This window comes from Nelumbo nucifera, chromosome 2 (assembly GCF_055504915.1).
Source record: "Nelumbo nucifera cultivar China Antique chromosome 2, China Antique-T2T, whole genome shotgun sequence".
Classification (NCBI taxonomy): Eukaryota; Viridiplantae; Streptophyta; class Magnoliopsida; order Proteales; family Nelumbonaceae; genus Nelumbo; species Nelumbo nucifera.
The window spans coordinates 39074557-39092547 of record NC_142650.1 but is presented as its reverse complement, the minus strand read 5'-3'; the positions used below and the strand labels follow the sequence as shown (position 1 = coordinate 39092547).

At 37.1% G+C, this 17991-nt stretch overlaps 1 protein-coding gene across 1 annotated transcript in view; it reads right to left on the bottom strand.

Moving 5' to 3' along the window:
• Window positions 1-9818, bottom strand: part of LOC104599145 (26S proteasome non-ATPase regulatory subunit 8 homolog A-like) — a 38942-nt gene extending 29124 nt beyond the window's left edge. The window contains exons 1-2 of the mRNA XM_010261543.3: window positions 9595-9818; window positions 6046-6124 (exon numbers count right to left, since the gene is read on the bottom strand). Coding sequence (XP_010259845.1) covers window positions 6046-6124; window positions 9595-9699 — 184 coding nt within the window. The 5' untranslated portion in view covers window positions 9700-9818. The remainder of the gene's footprint in view (window positions 1-6045; window positions 6125-9594) is intronic.
• Window positions 9819-17991: the final 8173 nt, after the last annotated feature.

The following is a 17991-nucleotide window of genomic DNA, read 5'->3' as shown; positions in this document are numbered from 1 at the left end:
TTAAACATAAAAAGGAGATTACGAAGAAATGATAAGCAATTAACCAACAAAGACCAAAGAAAACCCCAATAGGAACAATCCCAAGAAAGAACAACTCCACAAACCCAATTATCAAAAAAAAAAAAAAAACAATTACACAAACCCCATCCGGAAAAACAAAATTATCTTCATACCTGAACCCCACCCCATAACAAAAGAAATATCTGATGAGCAGCCCGAAACCCAGGAAAAAAATTACAAATGCCAAAGAAACAAACAAGACTAGACCCTCAATCCTCAACATACAAAACCAACTGGAACATCAAAATCGAACCCCACACTCTCCACATCTCTTCAAACACTTAAAACTAGATTTTCAAGAAGACCCAACGAACCACCCCCACTACCAACAACTTTAACTTTATTTCCCAAAATACTCTCATCTTCGACATCTGCTCCACCCTCTACAAGATGACCATTCGACATCCAACCAATCTTACCAGAGTACTGATAAACCTTGCTGCTTTCCACCTTCCACAAAGTCATATTTTTTATCCACCTTAATGAATAAGACCCTTCAACAAGTATTAGATCAAAGTACCCCCCCCCAACAGAGCAAAGTAACAGAGACGAAGGCACCCAATAGATTTCTATCACCTCAACCAAAACATGTGCAGGAACAAGGTTCCACCAAGAGCTTGTTCTTGGATCAACAAACCTGAATCTCCCACATGCATTCCCAACTACCAAACTTGATGCAGGATCTTTGTGATTCAACACTATTCTTGCAACCAACTTAGGTCTACATGTGTAGCACAAAACAAAGAACTAACAAAGAAAGAAGAGAAGAGAAGAGATGGAAATTAGATGAAAGCCATAGGCAATCATACCTAAGGGTGAGGGAAATTACACCCCCCAACTTCAAACCAAATTCTATAAAGAACTTTCTTTGTTCATTAACAAAAACTATCCTCCAAATGAGCCTTACAAGCTTAATAAGAAGGAAGCCCAACGAGCCACTTACAAAAAGAAGCTAGATTAGACTAATCTGCCCCCGAACAATTACAAATATAAAGCCAAACAAAGGGGAATTTAGACTAAGAACTGCTCCCAAACATAACCCTCCCCCCAGCATGCAAAATTACAAAAATACCCTTACTACCCATAAATATAAGAAAGTCAAATAAGTCCTGTCAAGCATCAACCACACAAAGAGCATCTTAAGGTGGATTGAAGACTCTAGGGTTTTCCCAAGTTGATCCACTACTAACATAGCTCCCATGTGGGCCCCACATCATTTAATGATGCCAAATAAGCATCATGCAATCAGGGAGAGGAAGGCCTTTCCATTTGACAAGAAACTTGTGATATCCCCTATGCCGTGTTGAAACATTTGATCATCAATAACATCTTCAATCTCTTCCTTAGAAATGGGGGAATGTGGTAAGCAACCCATGGGCTGGTCCATAATGGTTGCATCACCAAGCTACAACATTAAATCCTCCATATTGAACACATTACTCTACCCATATCCTTCGGCAAATCAAGTACACAAGCAATTAAGCATTAGAGCTAATTTTCTTCTCTATTTTAAAAGGGCTGGAACTTCTTGAACAGAGCTTCTTGTAAACACCTTTAGGGAAACATTCAGGCCTGATTCGTACCATTACGATGTCCCCTTCATTAAAATCAATAAACCTAGGTCATAGGTCAGCACAGGACTTATAGGCTTCATTGGTGGTTGCAATCTTCCTCCTAACTTCATCATGGATCTCCTTGATGCAGTTAGCAAAATTTTTTTCATCAGCACTTGGTCTAGCTTCTAATGGCAAAGGAACTAGGTCTTTCGGTTTCTTAGGCTGAACTCCCATCACTATCTCAAAGGGGTTGCGACTTGTACCTCTTTTCGCGGAGCTACTGTAGGCAAATCCAGTTGTATGCAACACCAAATCCCACTGTGTAGCATGGTCACTCACCAAACAATGTAGTAAATCTCCCAAGCTTCTATTCATAACTTCAGTTTGACCATCGGTTTGAGAATGAAAAGTTGAAGAGAACTTCAACTTAGTATTCAACATACGCTAAAGAGTCCTCCAAAAGTAACTCATAAATTTGGCATCTCTATCTAAAACAAATAGTATTGTGTACGCCATGCAAGCGCATAACTTCCTTAAAGAATAGTGTGCAATGTATACAACATTAGATGTCTTGCTACAAGGAATGAAATGAGCCATTTCTGAGAAGCGATGACCACAACATAGATGGAATCATGCCCCTATAGAGTCTTAGGGAGACCTAGCACAAAATCCATGCTAAGGTCATGCTAGGAAAAATGTCAAACGGGGAATGGAGTGTACAAACCAATATTTTGTTTCCTTCCCTTTGCTAGATGACATACACAGCACCACTTGATAACCTTAGCTACATCCCTTTTTGAGTCATGGCCAATAAAACAATCTTCAACCATGGCAATAGTTTTGTCCTTCCGAAATGACCTACAACACTCACTGCATGTAATTCCCAAATTATCTCTTCCCTAAGTGAGGTATTGGGTAGACAAAGATGGATCTCTTTGAAGAGAAACCCATCATGTAATGAAAACTTTGGGTATGTTGCTTGCTATCTTGACTGCAAATCTGCATAGACAATGCTGAAACATGTAAGGTAGTCTCTTTTGAGCAAACCAAAACCTCCCACCTGTACTGCCATAGTAGAGAAAATATAGACCACTCAATTAAGTGCATCAGCTGTTTTATCCTCCTTCTCAACCTTGTGTTTGATCACAAAATTGTACTTTTTAAGGAATGCCACCCATTTGACATGCCGTTGATTAACCTCTTTTGAGAACTAATGTACTTCAAGGCTTGCACTACAGCATAGAATTCCTTGTCATAGGTGCTGTACTTTTTGCTTGGCTTCATTAAGTTTCTCACTAAAGAAAGCCACTAGGTGACCCTCTTGGCAAAGAGTTCCTCCAATCCCAATATGAGAGGCATCACAAGTGTTGGTGTGAAAATTTTAATAAATTGTCATGCAACATAATTCACTCAATCAAGTGATTGAATTTTTATTATTCTGGATAAGGCCCATTCAGGGAATCATGTGGATTGTTCCCCTTAATTACATCTCCACAAGAAAGTAGAGAACACCTTTTGATTTTGACTTGGAGAAATGAAAGGATAGAACAAAAGAAAAGAACAACAGAGTACTTAAAAAAGAACTTTTCATTAGCATTTCTTTTACATCAAGTGTACAAGAATGAGAAGAAAAAAATATAATTGAGAAAATCTACAACAATACATTTCTCTCTTTCTTTTCCTTTTGATACAAAGAAGATTTCCTTCTCACTCCTTTCTTCACAATAATTTGTAGTCAATCAAATGAAATTTTGACTGTAGAAAGTCTTAATCCTTTGGATTTTGTATACAAGGGTAGTCAATCAAGTTGAATATTTGATTATAGACGGATTTTATCCCTTTGTTCTTCATTTTCATTTGAAGGGAACCATAATCAGCCCTTGGGAATTAGAATGTAAATGGCTTAATCCCTAAATTGTCTTGATAGAGGGACCATAATCAACCAAGTAAAAGCACCTAGTTGTAGATGGTTTGTTTCTCTCTATTTCCTTTCTTAAGAGTAAAGATAAAAGAGAGAGGAAGAAGGATACATAGCAGAAGACATATATAAGAAGTATTTTGTTTTATCAATAAATAGAAACCTTTTATTAATTTGGAAATATTAGCACATACAAGCAGCCCTTGGAGAGGCGCGATCTGCGACCTCTCCACTAAAGAAGAAAACAAAAACAGTATGTTATAGTTGTGCCCAATACAAAAAATCCTTAGTTGCCCCTTGTTTGGCTAGACAGTTCGCCATAGCATTTGCTGATCTTTCCACCCATTGTATTCTTAGGTCCATGTTTCTTGTCAGGACCTTAAACTTTTTAATTTCATTCCTGAAGCACCAAACTACTAACTATGAGTTCTGCAACCAGCTTATTACAACTTTGAGTCACCTTCAAATATTAGCTGTTCCACCCCTAATTGAGCAACAAACTATACACCTTGTAGGGCAGCAAACAATTCTGCTCTAGTAGAGTCTCCCACTCGTAAAGGACATGAGAAGATAAGTATCACATTCCCAACTTCATTCCTCAATACCCCACCTAACCTAGAGGGGCCTAGGTTTCCTAGACTACTTCCATCAAAATTCAACTTCAAGAAGCCTGCAGGAGGTGATGACCAGCTTGTTCTCACTTTAGTCTTGGAAAATGAACAACTTCCCACTACTTCCCAATTCCTCCAAATGTCATTAAAGGAGAATTGGTGGAACAAGTCCAAAGATTTCAGCCAATGAATCACCCAAACCAAGACACAATCCTCAATTTCTTGAAGGTTCCTTTCCTTCTCCAAAAAAGTTCTAGCATTCCTTTCTTCCCAAATTGCCCATATCAATGCAGCTCTTGCACACCTCCACATGATTTTACCCCTTTTCTGCTGCCAAACAAAAGTAGAGGGATCAAAAAGCAATCTTAAATCTGCTGGAAAGTTCCAACTTCTCCCAAACAAAGAGAGAAGACAATCCCATAACTCTGCAGTAAAGGAACAAGAAATTAGCAAATGATAATAGTCCTCACTCTGAGATCTGCAAAGGATGTACCAGTTGGGGAAAATATAGAGAAAAGGTCTTCTCTTTTGTAGATTGTCCAAGGTATTTACTTTCCCATAGTACACTTCCCAATAAAAAGCCAAAATCTTAGGGAATACAGGTCTGCGCCAAACTTCCTTAACAGGGAAGGCCTATTGAGGGTTAGAACAACAAAGGGATTTGAAAAAAGAAGCATAAGAGAAAAATCCTTTTGATCGAGGTGTCCAAATTCTTTTGTCAGGTTCAGAGGGGTTCAAATAAGCTTTCTCAAGAAGGCAGAGTAAACTGACTAAGCACTCAATCTCCTTATCCCTTAAGCCTCTACGGAACCCAAAATCCCATGTAGGAGCCCAAAGGGTTTACAACGAGGAGCAAAATTTGGAAACAACTTTTTTGTACCAGAAAACAGAGAACAAGGGAAAAGGGTTTTCAGGGGGACATCTCCAACCCAAGTGTCCTCCCAAAAGACAGAGTTGCCATCACACACATCATACCTGATATAACTGAGGAAGAATATTATGCACTGCCTTCCAAGGGGTTGTCGAAGTTGCCCACCTTGATAGACCAGCATCCCATCCAATCTCTGAGCATCCATGTATGCTTCCAATCACCTCATGCCACAAGCTGACTCTCTCTAAAGGCCACCTCCACAGCTACTTCTCCAGTAAGGCTGCATTTTTCTGAATTAAGTTCCCTAATCCCAAGCCCCCTTCCTCTTTAATCCTACACACCACCTCCCACTTAGTTAAATGATCTTTCCTATTTTCCCCTGGTGAGGGGGAAAAACATCTACAACCTTGTTATAAAACTTGGTTGATTATGGTTCTTCACACCATGATAATGCACATAACCACAATTAAAGACCATTTGTAGCCTTATTGATGAAATATGACTATTCATGATACCTATTTACTTGTTATGTATAAAAAGTTTGTTTATTTATTTGCTGATTTTTCTCTCAAACAATGAGGGAATATATACCAGAATTTTCAAAGGAAGATTCTGTAAAAAAACGATACTTAGTTTAGTCAATTCATTTGTACTTCTGAATCTGAATCAAAAAGTTTTCTCTACCCCTAATAGAGATGTAATTAAGGGAACATCTACATGATTTCCTGAATGAAGCCTACCCAAATAACAAAAAAAAAACAGTTATTAGTCTAATTGGGTGAATTATGTTATGTGAGAAATTAAATTAAAAAAAAAATTCCACTAACAGTTACCTATCAAAAAGAAAAAAAAAGTTCAATTAAGAATATTATAAATGACCAATAAACCCCTATTAGAGTGAAAGACACTTGAAACAATATCTCAATAGTAGAGCTACTATCAACACAAATACATTCTCAATAACAGTTAAAAACACCATATAACAATGTAAGCAAAAGACAATAAACAAGGTTAAATTAAGAAAGTTACTTGCTATTGTCAATTCATAAATGGCATCTGGTGACTCTTCAAACAGTGGTGGAAGGCTTTTAAATCCTGTCAACAAGACCTGAAAGTAACATAAGTTAGTACAGACGTCGATAACAAGAGAAGAAACCTTCACCTTGTTTATAAATTGATGCCAAGCAAAAATATATGAGGAAATCTATCAAAGAGAGATAGTTGGAGAAGATTTAGTGAATTTTTTGATATTGCAACTCAGAGGCATAGTTCTTTCTTATATGTGCAGTAGTTGGGTGAATCTCCTCAAGGCAGTAAAGAAACATCTTTTTCTCACCTTTTTCATGAATCACCTTTGCCATGGTTCAAAATTTGATTCTCTTTTTTTCCCCATGTAAATGTTAATGCTCCAAATTGGTGGGAAAGGCTTTGTTGAGTTGAGTTGAGACTAGAAATGTTAATTATCTTTCATTAATACATGATGGTTTTGTCATATAAATAGATCAAGGCTTTGTTGAGTCAAGTTGTGACTACAAATATTTAGCATTTAAACAATTTACTCTATGCAGGACTTAAACATACAAGGGTACAACTTTCATGTTAATGGCGTAGTTCTGAAATGCTAAATTTATTAAGTTTCTACCAATAAAAGAAAAAAAAAACATAATTAAACTTCTAGCATGTTTAGATTTTTTTTTCATAGTATAATTCATTAAGACATACCATTTTATTTATTTTAGAAGCTAGAGTATTAAGGATCAGCTACAAAATTCAAGTAGGCTGAATCAAGTTCTTCAATCTTCAACCAAATGGATATGGCTTTTCTAAGTTCCCCCAAGAATCTCCTTCATTTGAGAGGCTGCTTGTGGTCACATTAACACTTGTGACAATATCCAAAATAAGAGGACAGGGAAGCTTTATATCCCCCCCCCACCCCGTGTGCATAATGTGCAGCTTTTATTGGGTCCCCCCAACTGTGTTCATGATTTCATTAGTCAATTTGGCAGTAGGGAGGGGCAGAGGAATAGATACTACTGAAAAGCAATCATAGGAACTTGATGTGGGTTGGGGGGTCATAATAGAAGAATTTTTTTTTTAGGACAAGACCACTTCTTTTGAAGGCCTTAGGGGCAGAATTCTACCTTTGGTTAATTCCTAGATGTTGATAAACAAGATGTTCACAGGAATTAGTCATAGTGATCTTGACAGAAATCTCTCAGAGATCATGCAATCTTCCCCCATTATCCCCATCTCGGGTCTACTCTCTTTCCCATGCCTGAGGTTGCTTTCATTCCGCAATTTGATGGCAGTTTCAAAAGTCTCTCTGACCAGCCCAAAGTTGCAGGCATTCAGGGAGTTGTTTTGAACTCTGACAGGAATCTGATTTGGACCTTCAGCGGACCAATTCTTTCTACTGATGCTTCATAAGAAGAGGATCGTGCATTTCTCAAGGGCATAAGAAATGCCAAGTCCATCCAGATTAACTCTCTCACAATCAAAGGTGACTCAAGGAATGCAATTGGGTGGGAAAACTTGCACATTTTCTTAATGAGATGTGAGAAATCTCAGCATCCCTGCATTGTGTTTTCAGATGGATCCCAAGGGAATTGAACCAAACATCTAAATCTTTAGCCAAATCTGGATCAGAAAGGATTTTCTGGTATAGTGCAAGCACTTTGCCCATATAAGCTATCGGGTGGATTATTGTTTTGTTTGATGTTAAGGCCTTTGTTTGATTGTACATCCCATCATGCACATCCTTTCCCTTTCCTTTTGAAATGAAAGTTACCTTTTCTCAAGAAAAAAATAAAAATAAATAAAAAAAAATGATGAATCAAGTTGAGTTGAGTGCATCATTCCCAATTTATTCTAGTAGGGGCTTTTGTTGGCATAACCATAAGTAACTATGTCCCTATCCACTGCTACAGTCTTCTGAGCATCCTGATTATTCTATTATTACTGACATCATAGATGTGGATAAGCTGATACCTTAAGTCCTGACTGATTCAAGAGAAGTTGTTTCAAAGGTGCGATACTGCATAAAATGTTTATAATTTTCTGGATTTTATGTCCTCTGGTATTATTAGATTTAAATACCAACCAGTGATTTAAAAGTGCACAGGCAAGGCGCATTTTGGGGTATGCACCTCGCCCAGGTCCTAGGCGCACCTCTTTCAAAAGGTGCGCGCCTGGTGCGCCTTGCGCCTCTGAGAACCCCCTATTTGCTGATGTTGTTTATTCATTCATTGCAATAAAAATTCTTCTTAAAAGGCAATACAAGTTGTAAAATCATTATTTTTTATGTGAGAAATAAGAACTTCAGACCCTAACATAGACTTGTTCGGGCTTGCCTCGAGGGGTGTGCTACAAAGGCAACTCATAGAATTAAGAATGCAATATGTTTTACATCACATTAACTACTTGAAGCAATGCAATTAAGGAAAAAAAGAGATTGTGGGTTGTACATGCTTGAAAATGCTTTATATGTTTGCTTTTGTTTTTATATTTTCATTTGAATAACTTTACATGCTATGTTTATGTATTTTAATTTTAGATAATAGGTTTTTTAAATCATTTATTTTAAAATTTAAGTTTATATTTTTATTAACATTATGTTTAATATTTTTCAATTTTTTTAAATTTTTTGGCATTTTTTTGGAATTTTCTGACTTTTTTTGGGTTTTTTAGCTTTTTATTTGTAATTTTGCGCCTTTCTTAAAAAGGCACACGCCTCGCCTTGCGCCTTGCGCCTCAGGCGCAAATTGGCCCTTGCACTTTTTTTGCGCCTTGCGCTTTTAAAACACTGATACCAACTTTGTCTTATGCTTAAACAAGCTTTCCACAAATAATCATTCCCCATAATAAAATGCTCCTTTTATCCTTTCCAATAGGTCAACTAATGTTTGGCACATCTTGGTTGCATATTAATGAATCAGACAGTCCTTTTTTATCAGTAACAAATCAAATAATCCTCATCATTTTCTTTCTGTTTCTTTGTCCTATTCTTGAAGAGGTAGGGTAAACCTTTGAATTAAATATCAGGTATGGAAAAAAAAATAGTGTACAATTCTCATCTAACAGGGCTATCTTCATGCAAGATAATAAGCACATCTCTTTCTTGATGAGGAGGCACATAAAAGGTTAATCGGTATTAACTGTATCATGGCAGTGCTAGTGCTCCTGCGTCTCCATAATAGGTTAGTGAAATGTGGCTCTATTTGGGAGGAGTAAAGAGATGTAGCAACCCGGGAACAATAACGACAAAAACAAATTGCTATCTTCCTAGAGTGGACCCTGGAAAGGTCTTTCAGAAGGTTATAAACATTCCCATGCGAACAATTTCTTTTTCTTTCATTAGTCCATTACTTTAGTAAACCAGGGCGCGTAATTCTTTAAAGTTGAAAAGTTCCACATCTCAAAACCCCGAACCAGACTCAACTAAGAAAATGAAAGGGCCAGGAAAACAGATGCAGTCTAGACGCAAATACAGTGATTATGATTACGGTTTCTTAGAAACTTAAAGTATTCAACTGCAGATAAAATTTTCTCCTGTGCTTAATGTTGTTGTTGGATGGTTACCTTGAGCTGGGAGAGGAGCTTTGTGCAGGTGTCCTGATCATTCCTCACAGAAGCAGCTTTGAATCGATCGAATAACTGAGTCACCTCTGTCATCTTCGTATCCATTTATTCTTCTTCGCTCTTCTCCGTCGCTCTGCAACCAACAGTAGGATAGAGGGAATGGATTTAGGGCAAAAGGGACCGAGACAGGACTGAACAAGAGGGCATTTGGTTCATGCAACGTTTTTCGACCCCTTTTCACTCCGGTGCGGTGTGGGTCGGTCCGGTCCAATCCTAAACTGGACCATAGCCCAGGGCTGGTCCAACCCGATATAAGCCCAACTTTAGTGAATTGGTTGAATTTGGAGGTTTTGGTGAATCAATCCACTCAGGATCTCCTACCCACAAAAACTCAGTCCATATCTCCTGCCCACAAGAACTCTGCCCACGTTTATGGCAGCCACACAAGGAGAACATCTCATCCTCTGCATAGTATTATGCAGGGGAGATGTTCCCAATTCACAAGGGGGTAGTGTATTGTGGGCAGGCATGGGCAAGAGATCTGGTGTCCAAAAACTCTACCCATGCCTACCCACAAAACACTACCTCTATGCATTGGAAACATCCAAGCATCTCTCTATGCATGATAACAAGTAAGAGGATGAGATATTCTCCATGTGTGACTGCAATATTATGTAGGTAGGTGTAGGTAGGAAATCCAAACTCGAACCAATATAGATTTTGCAATTTTAAAATTAGGATCCATTTGGTTCATGGTTAAAGTCATCAAAATCAGAAACAAAATTGCTCATTCTTGCATTTTGGCCCTCCTTATTCATAGTTTTGCATATTAGAACACAATTCACACATAATATGCATGTATGGTGCATAATTTCGTACTTTACATGTAATATTTGCATTTGACACACAATTCATGTAATTTTGTAAAAATTTGCAAAATTTTATGTGTTTGTACATTTTACTTGCATCATGCACAAAACTTTTGTACTTTGACATTTTGCATATAGTTTGCATGACATTGCATAATTGGGACCAATTCAAACTTTGTAGTGATAAACCATATTTTGAAACCTTTCGAACTTCAAAGTAGTAATCCATGCCAAAACTTTTGGTTTGAGGAGATCAGCTTCAGCCAGTGCAAGGCCCATTTGAATACCGTTTGAATAGTCTTTACAGCCTTACACTGGGAATATGTACTTTATTTCATGGGGAGATATTCCCATTGCAAGACGATAAAGACTGTTTGAACGGGCCGTGCACTGACTGAAGTCGAGTTCTGGTTTGAGTATCGGCTTTCGACATATAATATGTCAAACAATTGGACATGGGTACCAACCATACGGATGAGTATCAAACATTATGGCTCAGTTTGGAAGGAGTACAAATACAAATATGTAGAGTGTAACACCTTGTATTTGTATACATAGTTGCATTTGTACTCCTTCCAATCTGAGTCTATGTTTTCGATCTAAAACTCATTCTAGAGCGTTTTTATTGGCATAAAACTTGTTTTGAGTGTTGAAACTAACCCTCCAGTGTCAACAAATGCCTTTAGAATCTTTCCAAATTGAATCAAACTTAATTTAATTCAAATTCAAGAGGCAAAAAGCTAGGATTCTAGCTTGAATTTTTGGCATACCCATGTCTAGGTTCAAATCCTGTTGAAAAGTGTAACAAGACAAGCAGACAAGTACTTCAAGAAGAGCAAAGGGGTTGAAGCTCTCCCATTGTGACACTTGAGTATTCTTTCTTTTAAAGAAGTAAATTCTCCTTGAGTGTGAGTTGTGGGTCAAGGGTATCCCCTCCTACTTGAGAGAATACCTTGAGTCAAGTTTCTGGTTTGTGTGGGAGCAGTCATGGAATCTTTGGAGGGAGTTACAGTCAAGATGTCTAGGTTGTTAGCTTGAGGAGGATTGTACAAGAAATTCATCACTTTTGGGAATGTTGTGTTACAGGTTGGTCCTCTTACTTTTTTCTTGCATTTAGCTTGTTTAATTTTAGTTCCAACTTCAATATTGGGGTATGCTAGCATAGTTTTGGAATAAGTCTTTCATTAGCTAATGCCACATGGTTTTGTTTACACTATACTTTTAATTCTCTGTATTTATTTAGAGCAAGTGGTTTTGTTTATACTATACTTTTATAAGCTTAACAATTAGCAATCCTTTGGGATGCTAATTGTTAACTGCAAACAAGAGATAAGTCCTTAAAATAAGTAATGTCAAATGTAACCTTAGCCATTTGAGAAGACCTTTGCATAACTAGCAACCTATGAGGAGATTATGCATGTTAACCTTTAATCCAAAGTAATGGGCTGAAAATTCTGAATTGTAATGCACGTAGGTGCTTTTACTACAGAGCTCCGCATTTGCAGATATTGAGCTTTTGGTAATTTCTTGGAACACTTTCTTCTTCTTGTAGACATTCTAGTTTGATCATGATGGATAGTTTGACGAACCATGCATATTTCTGCAATGGCTAAGCATTTTATCTGTTCCCACTTGGGTGGGGATTAATAACCAAGTAAGCTTGATTTTTAGGTTATATTTGGTTTGAAGGAAAAGGTAGGGAAAGAAAGGGAAATGTAGGGAAACCCTTACAAACTTTGTATAAGTTTCTCTCCCTTTCCCATCCTTTCCCTATTTTTTCCTTCAAACCAAACACAGCCTTAGAGTTCATGTCGAGGTCTATGTCCCTTGAAAAGGAGACTTCAAAGAAGCCTAGATTCCTAATGCTATATGGACACTATGTTTCTATGTAGGGGTGTCAATTGGACTGGATTTGGTCCAAATCAATGACCATTTTGGATTAGTCCAATTCAATGTCTGGACCGTCCAATATGTTCAAAGTTGTTTTAATTTAGATCAATTCCAACCCATACCTGGTCCATTGACACTTATATTCTTATCTTCTATCAATGGACCACATATTGGCTCAATCCAACCATTCCAATATAAATTCATTACAGATGGACCAGGTCCAATCCAATCCAATAAATACTTTAGACCATTAAGTCTGCACTGGTCCAATTCGATATGTTTTGTTGGTCTGTCCAATCTATCCAAATTGATTTTGGTTTAGATGGGTCCAATCCAAAACCAGTCCATTGATACCCCTATTTCTATAAATTCACATCAAAATCTCATTTTCTTACTATCTCCATTGTTTACAACTTAATTGGACCATAAGGTAACATGCAAATACAGGAAATGTGAGCAATTCAGATCTCCTACCCACATGATACTACAGTTGTACATTGAGAACATCTCCCCATGAATGGTAACATGCAAATACGGAAAATGTTTCCAATGTGCACATGAATAGGAGATCTGAACTGAAATCTGAGACTATAGTTGGAGATATTCCCCTTTGGTTTGTATATCTTCCATGTTGTAGTGTCCCATTATTGCAAGTCTGCAGCCCAATCCTTTCCAGTTATAATTAAATTGCAAAGGTAGAGATAATAAATGCTGATTTTAGTTGTTTTTGCAAAACATTTGATCGACTACAGCAGTGTTTAGAACCAATGCAATTTCCCAAGAGGCGTTTTCTCAGAAAAGTGCTGCATAAGCATGCTATATTTTTTCAGAGAGCACCTTTTTTTTGGGTTTTCTATTTAGTACCATTGCTGTTGTGCTACATTGGCGCTTTTCAGTGCCATGTCAGCATGCTGTTAGCAACAATAGAAAAAACTTAAAACACTAAAAGGGTATTTTCTCAGACCACACCTTTCCCGATTTCCAAGGCATAGTCTGAGAAAATGTTTTTTTGGAAAAACGGCTAACCAAACAGCATATGTTTTCTTGCCCAAATGTGCATGGCACCGTTTTTGCAAGAACAACATTGATGCCAAACACCTACTACATTTATTTTCATGAGTGAATTCATGTAGCATCTTCTTGTACACTTTTAGGCTGTGTTTGGTTGCAATGAAAATAAATTTGTGCTGGTGTAAAATTATGATAGTGCACATGATTTGAATGTAAATTCTGACCTATTTTTGTTTTAAATTTTAAATTATTTTGTTTGATTGCAGTACAACTGAAACAAATTAAGACATGAAGCAGAATCAAGTAAAACCCAAAATAAAATTAAACAAGAATTTACATTTTTTTTTCATTTGCACTCCCATCCTTTATACTAGTGCAAATAAAATTGTACTGCAACCAAACGCAGCCTTAATGACTTGACCTTGTTATGTGAGAACACTAGTAGCAACTTAAGTCCATGATCCAAATCTTTCAATAGCACCGCGTATATATTGTCTGCACCTATCCCATCTATGTGTGAAGTCATGTCCCCTTAATTGTTTTAGCCATGCAAACTAACCTTGGCGAGTGGAAGCTATGGAGACATGGGGGAGCCTACAATTTCTGGTATATGTGGTTATTCTAGTGCTTTTAATTAATTTCCTCTTTTTTCTGTTGCATGTACAGTGATCATAATGGACGAATCAATTACAACCTTCTCATTGTGTGCTTCCCTGAAGCTCATCTTGCGGAAATCTATTTGTTCAGTTCATTAAGGCTGTGTTTGTTTGAAGGAAAAAAGTAGAGAAAGAAAAGGAAAGGAAAAGTAGGAAAATCTTTACAAATCTTGTATTGGTTTTTCTACCTTTCTCAACCTTTTTCTTCAAATCAAACATAGCCTTCCAAGCCTATCCAGATCTTCATTAATCAAAGGTTTTCTGTTTAAATTCTCCCATTTATGTACGTGTGAATTCACAGCTAACATTTTGATCATGTGCTTTGCGACTTGTTCTCTTTCGTGTAACCTTCACACTAATTTTGGATATTTTTGCATAACTTGAGCACATCAGACATCCCTTGCAACGTACATGGATCATTAGAAAAAATTGAACAAACAAAACCTTGATACCAAGTTTTTGGATATATGTCATTTTGGCATTCAATTTAAGGGACCACATGTCCTCTTCTTATTAGCTATCACAAGACACATAATGACTGCTTCACTTTCCTTTTATCTTCTTTTTTAAGCTCCATTTGGGGACAATACAAATGCCGGGTCAGTGCATATATGCACTCTGGTTCAGTTTTCAAGGCTGTTGGCATAAAAAAAATGGATGCAAACTTTGCACTCGAAGTTGGTGAGAAAGGTATATTCTAATCTTGGAATTTGTGTTTGCACCCATTACAACTAAAAATTGTTTGGTAAGAAAATAAATTTATCAATGCAAAACTAAAACTAAATCAACTTTGCATTTGTATGGACCAAAATGCACTCTACATGTGTGTTTGCACCCATTGACTACTTGTATGCATTGCCATTGGATGAAAACATAGGCCCGACCCATTGGTTAGGATCTCTATGTTCAAACTGGATTGCCTGCCCACTACTACTCTCTACCCATGCTCTACCCGCCTGGAATTGCAGCCACACATCGCCCTCTTATATTGTTAGATGTGTGGCTGCAGTGTACTGTGGGTAGAGAAAGTGAATAAGGAAATCTGGGTTCCTTTGGAAGAATGAGTGCTGGAAGTGAGATTAGGCTAGAAGCCTAGACCATCAACACTTTGAGAGGTGTAAGTGATGGTACAACTCTTGATCATAACAATCATTAGTGGACCATCAAAGCAATTCAATGAACCACAACCCAAGGCTAGTCATCCTTGTGACTAGCCTTTGTATTTATACTCTTTCAAAAAGGAGCCAAACATTCATGGGACTAGTCATCCTTGTGAAAGCATAGCATAACTTTGCACTCCAAACTAGCACAATCTTCTTGCTCTTTCTTATATTCCTAAACTAGTAATGATGCTTTTCTTGTCTTTTCCTTTTGAACACAGAGGTAATAATTGTTTAGTGTTGTCACAGCAGAGGTATGTGCTCTTGCTTACTTCAATAATTTGACGGGGTTTTTTCGTAGATGCTTTATTTTTGTCCAAACTATAAGAATTTCGCCCTTATCATCATCACAAAGATAAGTTTTCTGTCAACATCCACAACCGCATTCTTAATACCTCTATAGAAATGCAGATATCATCAGTGTACCCATACCACGTATAAGTTTTGGGCCTGCCCTGCTTAACTGCTCTTTCCTTCCTTGTACATTTGTGTCGACCAAATTGTCCAATTACTTATCATATATTCCCTTCGCTTCAATCTTTAAACTTCTCTTGCAAGAAACTTGTCAAGCCTCATAATCGCATTTCATGCAATAGCTACATTTGACAACCTTGCCTTGTAGTTAACATGAATGCGGCCCTGGTGATAATGAGAGTAATTTGATTGGTGTTTATATGCGGGACACTTTAAAAATTGATGTTTGCATCACCTCAATATATCACTTTGTTCTTTGAGATGAAATCTCACGGTTGCAATCTTTTTTTTTATGTAGGACTATGAAATTCGTGCTATGCATAGTGTCATCGACTGTCAAGGTACTATATATGAATTGCATCAACTTTTATGAAACTCCATTAGTTAGAGTTTTTCTACTTGGCACATTTGTATGGCTTCAATAGTAGCAGGCCCTCATAGACCTTCCGGCTCCAACTTTCTTGGAATCGGTGCAATTGTGCAAAATTTGACAAATCTAATGTTTTTCTCCAAAAACTCAAGCTAAGGACTGAAGAGAATTAGTCCATACCATGGCTAGATCAAACTAGGGTTTTAGGGTGCATTATCTATATTTAGATACACATTTTCTTCTTAAGACAAATGGGTGCTCCATGCCCATATTCATATCTATTTTCTAATGATTCGCCTCCCTAGGCATTGCATGGCCACTTTAGGCTTGAATATTGTATGGTGTGGGGATCCATAAAGGTCTTATATAAGTCTACAAGGGTTCAGCCCTACATTTGAAAAAGGGTAGGCTGAATTCACTACCTAAAGGTATTGAATCCCTGACCCAATCAACTTGGACTCATTGGGCCCAACATTTAAATATAAATGATCATTGGATCCAACCACCCTATGAAGATCCAAGAATGGTGGATTTATGTAAGATGAAGCCCATTAAGTTATCAGTCTTGTGATGATCTCTTGCCCTTTTATCTCTTAGATCATCATAACACTATTTATAATTGCAAAATGAAATGTCACACTCCATGCTTAGATAAATCACAAGATTAAAACCTTTTGAAAACCCTTTCCAACAAATAATAATATAATAAATACATTTTGTAAATCAGATTTTAAATATAATTAAAATCTCCTATCAACAGTTTAGGTTTTCATTAGAGAGAGTGTTAACCCCGACATTCATTTTGTTTGACAAAGGGGCTGATTACGATCACTCACTCAGTAATTTCCCAAACTGCTCCAAAATGCCAAAATATTTGATCCTTGATGAATCTCATTAGTTGGCATATCAAAAGCAGCTCAGTCTAAGACCTAGTGCAATATCATAATCAAGTTTAGGGTTAAGTGCAACTTTCCAATTTTGCCCATCTATCTATAAGGCTCGGGACATAATTGAAAAATGGGTTAGGTTCAATGTTTCTTCCAAACACCCACTAACTATGCTTGGGGTCTAACCCTAGCAATTGAAACAAACTGCTTCACCAATTCAGCAATACGTCAATGCTAGCCTTGTTAGGATAAAACTCCCAAAGTCTATTCATTGGTTGAGAAATTTTATACTAATACAAGTTTCTTAAGTGTTTGATTTAAGGAGTAATTCACAAAAAATACATCAATTGAACATAAAACAATAATGTACTTATATTACTCATATTGAAATGTCTATGTATATTAATGTGATTAGAGCTAAGGGCATCCACTGTTTAACACCTTTGGGTCCAAAGTCTCTTAGATTTTGGGATTAGCCTACATATAACTTCTTCACCAAAGGATATGGCTTGTAGAGCTTCATTAACAGCAAGCCCTCATAGACCTTTAGGTTTGGGGTCTCTAGGTCCAGAGCTTCATAAACTTTTGAGCCCAAGGTCTCTTGGATTTAGGGATTTACCTACAAAAAATTTCTTCACCAAGGACATGACATGTAGAGCTTCATTAATATGTAGCAAACCCTTGTAGACCTTTGAGTTTAGGGTTTCTAGGTCCAGAGAGCTTCATTGACATTCGAAGTTGAAGCTTCTTGGATGTAGGGATTAGTGTGCATAGAGCTTTTGTCACAAGAGGACTCTAAAACTTCCCCACTAAAGTTTCTAGCAATATAAGCAATCAAGCAGGCACCCTCATTTCTTCTCTTGGCATCAAAATTAATCTTAATCGTTATTTCTTTTGGAACTCTCCAAAATACGGCTTTCCAACTTCTTGATTTATTCATGTTATTATCCATAACTAGACCAAATTTACTTCCCTATATAAGGCTTGGGACTTTTCAATACCAAAGGGGAAAAGGATCTATTGTTAAACACTTTCTCATTTCTATTTGTCCATAAAATCCAAAGAGTAAAGCTATATTTC